Below are 5,608 nucleotides of genomic sequence, written 5' to 3'. Positions count from 1 at the left end.
TAACTCCTGCGCCGCCGCGGTAGCCGCGCGGATGCTACGCTCACTGGGCTCCGCTCGCGTCCGTCCCGGGCAGAGCACTTGACCTTCTCCTCTCGGAGCAGCTTTTGCCCCGTCGGTTGAGGAGGGGGTGGCGGGGCCCGGGCGGGCGAATCCGAATGCCTGGCGCCCAAGAACGTGCGGGATGGGTGAGAGTCTAGGAACAGAGCTCGGCGAGGCCAGGGCTGAGTCCAGGAGAGGGCGGACCTTCCTCGGCTTATAGCAGAAGGGGGCCTGTCACATGGTGTGCACGTCAGAGCGCTGCCGAGGGAAGAAAGCCTAGGAAATCAGCCCTGTTCGGGAGAGAAAATTCACCCGTAGGAGGGAGGCAGCAGCTGAGAAGAGTTGGGAGGAGAGGGGACCTCACTATTTCCTGCCAAAGGGGCTAATGCCCGAATTACCTGGCGTTCTGCACCGAGGGCCGCTGCACGAGTTAGACTTCCTAGCCTCCTCAATTAGTCCTCCTCCCTAACCTCAGCAGCCTACCCGCGACACTCTGGTTTGACCCCTCGACAGCCTGTAGAAGCCGTCCAGCCGGGGGATAACCACCCCACTGCCTGACGTGGTCCCTGGGGTACGCTCTGGGGTCTGTTGGGGGTGTCCAACTCCCCTAGATCGGGCGAGCGACTCCCCATTGGATCTGATGAGAAGCCCCCCAATTTAATCACGATAATAATTGTTTATTGACTCCTTAGCCCATTCTCTTAGGTTTTACTCCAAAGACGTTTATTTTCCATCTGTTAATAAAATTGCTCTGAGACTGGCGTTTTAGTCACTTCTCTGCAGTTGAATGCCCCAGAGACTTGACAGTTAAACTAAGCCACTCTAATGAGACGATCTGACAAGTGTCATGGGAATAAAGAACATAATAATTGAATTCGGAAAAGAAATAGAAAATTTTAATGAAAACCCAAATACACGCACAAAAATTGCACTTAGAAACTACTGAAAAGTTCGACCAACCTGGCCAACATGGTGAAACCCCGTCTCTACTAAAAATACAAAAAAAATTAGTAGGTGGCGCCTGTAATCCCGGCTACTCAGGAGGCCGAGGCTGAAGAATCGCTTGAACCTGGGATGCGGAGGTTGCACTGAACCGAAATCGTGCCACTGCACTCCAGCCTGGGCAACAAGATCGAAACTCCGCCTCAAAAAAAAAAAAAAGAAAAAAAGTTCGTTCATAATGGGGCTATGTAGTTCTCAGTAGGAGGAACATTCTAGTCAGCACTTTTCATAGTAATCTCAAAATACTTAAATTACATAACGTATACATATTTCTACTGAGTCTTTTTAAATAGAGACTATAATGATAGATGACTTTAAGATAAACTTTAAAAAATGTGTTTTTGGAAAATCCTTAAATATTGTTAATATTTTCTGGTGAAATGAAGATTTTTTTTATGAGATTCAAGTTCCGCTCAATTCAGTTTTCTTTTCAGGTGACAAGATAGTGGAAATAATTAAGATATGGTCTTTTAAATATATCTTTATCACCAACTCAAACGAGCTATTTTGGCTAGTGGGAAAATCCTAATAGTTTGTTGAATTCACATTCACTTATTTGTGCATTTCCTAAAATGCTTCTATTTCAAAGAGGGGAGCTTGCCCCAAAAGTTTAACTTTCTGATTAAAATGACCTCTTGACAAGAACTAAATCAAACTTCAATGACGTTCTGTAGTAACAGCCATCAGCTGCCCTTGTGTATATAATTTTATCGACCAAGTACTTTTCACATTTTGAAACGTGTCATTACTACCTCTATCAATCACAGAACCTCAAAAATAAACTGTTTCCCCATCTAAAGACCTCTATTAAAATCGAGTTTTTGTTGCTGGGGACTGCTACCACCAGTTACATTTACACATGACCCGTAAAGACTATCATAGGTCTTTGAACAATCTATGAGAAAGCCTCGACGTTCTAAATTGTTTTTCATTGACTCTCGTTTGATATATGACTGAACCATTTAATTACTGTAATAGGCTGAGCATTAACCTGAGCCAACATTAATCAGCACTATTAATCAGGCATCACATTTCTTTGTTGATGCAGCCAGGAGTCCTTACCAAGGAGTTCACTTTTACATTGGAAAGTTTAAGTTTTATAAGTACTCAGTCGATATCTAAATAAACACCATGACTTTCGCAGCACTGAGGGTTGGTGTGTGGCGAAGTTATTCAAAGATGAAACAGAGAGGAAGAATTTGTTCGCGGACCATTAATTACTTTAGGTGACCGGTTACAGCCATCATAACGCTCATGGCGCGGGAGATAGACTGCGTTCGTTTGTAACTTTGTCCGCAAGTTCCTCCCCCAAAGGGTTAAGAGGCTCTTCCCTGGAAACGTTTGCAAAATGTGGCGAATTATCTCCTGGCCACTCCGGGGAAAGTGTTAGGACTTACTGAAGGTCAGAGTGGAAGATCAGCCCAGAGGGACCGCTGCAGAGACGGAGAAGTGTCACTAAGATTTAGGCGAGCTTTACTGAAGCCCCACATTTGGATGTGACCACTTGTTTTGTTTGCTTAGTTAAGCTCCATGTTTGTATGCAACCTTTAGTTCCGACTTCGCGAAATTCCCCAAGCGCGGAAACCCAAGCGATTCACGTCTTGCGCGACCCCCTTGTCTCCCCCGTCGTCCCCCACCCCGGGCCTCCCTCCCACAGCGCTCCCAGCATTCGGCCCCAACTGGTAACTCTCCCCCGGCTCCCTGCCCCCAAGCTGATACAAGAGACCAAAACCTTTCCCAGCGGCGAGCCGGGGAAGCGACGCGGCGACCCCCGTCCCGCGCAACCCGCTCGCGTGGACACGGAAAGTGGCTGGGCGCGGGTCCCCGGTGGTGCCTGCGTGGGGCAGAGCTGCCCCCTGGCGGCGGAGCGACGACCTGCGGGCCCTCGCGCCCGGGCCGGGAACTCCCTGGGAGCTCGGCCAGCGCCGGGAACTCACCCAGCAGCCTGCGTTTCCCGAGTGTGGGCAGCCCGCTCCCGGGCGTCCCTGCCACAGGCTGCGGGCGGCCGGGACTGGGTGGGAGTGGAGGCAGGTCCTTGGACTGCAGGCTTCGGCTTTTTTCCCCCCGCAAGTGGTTTGGGCGCTCCAGGAGCCCCCGCGCGGGGGTCACGTGGATTACTTTCGGTGAGAACCGGAGAGGTTGCGCTACCCTGGGAAAGGCTCTCTGCCTCCGCCCTTTGTCCTTTGCCCCTGACCATGAGCGCCCCAGGCCCAGGGACCTCCTTCGGCGGATGAGGGCTGGCAGAGACCTGGAGGCTCAGACTTACCGGGCAGGATCCTAGGCTATTCCTTGTGCATCCCAGAATTTTACCCATGAACGTGAATATGAACGTGTTTTCAACCCCGGCGGTTTCCCCGGCGCCTCGACCCTCCTTTGAAGAGTCATCCTAGAAGGCTGTATTGAGATACTGTTTGTGCCTGTCACTCTGAGCCCTGTAAACAGACAGAAGAAAACGCGAGTCCCTGGTCTGAGAGTGCTCCGTCCCGTGGGTAACCAGGTAGGTAGTTACTCTGCCCGATGATGAGGTCCTCCTGAGCGCCCCCACGAAAGGGAGGGATGCCGGGAGTCGCTGCTCTAGGGCCCATTCAGCCTTCGCTGTCCTTCCTCGGGGCTACAGGCATTTCCATTCCTGTTAAACTCAAGCGTCGGGGGGCCAAAACCTGGGCTCTGAGTTGTTTATTGCTTACTTGGCTAGTAGGGGGAGGGGCGAGTAGGGTTGTAAAATATACATAATTTACCATTTTAACGATTTTAAGTGTACGGTTTAGAGGCACTAAGTACATTCACATTGTTGTGCAACTATTACCACTACCCATTTCCAGAACTTTTCCATCATCCCAAACTGAAATTTTTTACCCATTAAAAAGTAACTCCCCATTTCCCCAACCATCCTTCTACACCCCCCAACCTTTCACCAGATCCTGGCAACCACTATTCTACTTTCTGTCTCTATGAATTTATCTACTCTAGGTACGTCATCTGAGTGGAATCATAATCACATTTGTCCCTTGTGTCTGGCTTTTTTCTCTTAGCATAATGTCTTTAAGGGTCATCCTTGTGGAAGCATGTATCAAAATATCTTCTTTTTACGGCTGAATATGTTCCATTGAATGTATATGCCCCATTTTGTTTATCCATCCATCCATCCATCCGTCCGTCCATCCATCCATCCATCCAGTGGTGGACATTTGGGTTGCTTCTCTTTTTCTGTTAGTTCTGGAACCTCCACTCACTTAGCTCTTTGTCTACTCTGCATGCAGTAGACACTGATAAAATGTTTGATATATTCATTTTCCTGTATCTTTTTCACCCCAGAAACCCTCAAAGGAAGCCCATTGTCCTAACAGAACACACACATTGGTGAAGTGAGGGGGAAGGTGTCTGCTGACAGAACAATGTAAGGGGGACTCGCCCTTCTGGATTTGAAACCTCAACTTGTTCACAATTTTGAAACTTTCAGATTCAGACTCTGCAGATCACCTTCAGTAAAAAGGCATGAGTCAAGACTCCTCCACAATTAGTTCTGGACAAAATTGTGATCATCCCCACTCCCACCCCATGCTTTTACATCCTTACTCCCCCTCCTTACCTGTCCCGCTCCTTGGGAGCCGCAAGATGATCTAAAATTTTTCTCTGGCTGTCTAGGGCACTCCACTACAGCATTCTCCTGTAGTGTAGCATTACCTACCACTCATGCTGGTTCCCATGTGCCAAGCTAATTTCAACAACGGGTGAAGTGGACATCTCCATGTGATGACTGAGGAGATAGGTTCTGGATGTTGCTACTAAGCCTCATGGAGGCAGCCATGACAGAGCAGAGCCTTCCGTCCTCCTGTTCCAGGTCTGTAGCCTCTCCTAAGGCAGGACTCCATCGGCCAGGCTCTTTCCACCCCCACCCTGCTTCTTCAAGTCAGCTCTTACTTGGTCTGGCAATAAGTCTGGGTAAGCTGCTATTGACTGACGATGTTTGGTGCCTTTCCCAAGAGTGGGTACATTTTAACCTGGGCATCCTCTTGATACCGCCTTAATCAAGGTTCCAGTGGTGGGTCTTTTATAGAGAGTGTGGTTGGGAGGTGAGATTCCTTTGTGAAGAAGATATTTTAGTGGTCTCTAGGTCCCACTAGGCAGCTTGTGCTTGCCTGACAATTCCTTAAACAAGCATTTCATGGCCTGAGCAGGACTCAGACATCCTCAATAATTCAGAATGTCAGCAAAAGTCCAAATCTGTGTTTTATAATGCCAAAATTATATACATGGACTCAGGAATTTTCCTTACATTGTTAACCTGGACTGGTCCTCCCATCCTAACACACACCCACAGACTTATTTAGCTCCTCATCTCAGTGGTTTGTAGTGGCACATGTTTAGATTTCGAACCCCAAAGTCAAAAGCTCATAAAGTATTTTTTATCATGAATTCAACTGAAAAATACACATATTTCCATTCCAGAGAGGACTCCTCGTGTTGGGGGCTACATTCAACACCAGACTCTCCAGAGTACATCTTTGCAGCTCTATAAACTTCTGGTATTTGTTCACATTGTCTAATAATTTCCTGGAAATAGACT

At 48.3% G+C, this 5,608-nt stretch overlaps 1 protein-coding gene across 1 annotated transcript; it reads left to right on the top strand.

Annotated features, from left to right (window-relative positions):
• Nucleotides 1–2,419: 2,419 nt before the first annotated feature.
• Nucleotides 2,420–4,858, top strand: LOC105551515. Its single transcript, XM_011996784.1, has 2 exons — nt 2,420–3,538; nt 4,687–4,858. Exon 1 carries the CDS (start codon nt 2,580–2,582, stop codon nt 3,273–3,275), a length of 696 nt encoding a protein of 231 aa, XP_011852174.1. The 5' UTR covers nt 2,420–2,579; the 3' UTR covers nt 3,276–3,538; nt 4,687–4,858.
• Nucleotides 4,859–5,608: the final 750 nt, after the last annotated feature.

Source organism: Mandrillus leucophaeus, unplaced genomic scaffold (genome assembly GCF_000951045.1).
Source record: "Mandrillus leucophaeus isolate KB7577 unplaced genomic scaffold, Mleu.le_1.0 Scaffold114, whole genome shotgun sequence".
NCBI classification, from domain to species: Eukaryota; Metazoa; Chordata; class Mammalia; order Primates; family Cercopithecidae; genus Mandrillus; species Mandrillus leucophaeus.
Note: the sequence above shows the minus strand (reverse complement) of the source record. Positions and strands in the feature narration are given on the sequence as shown.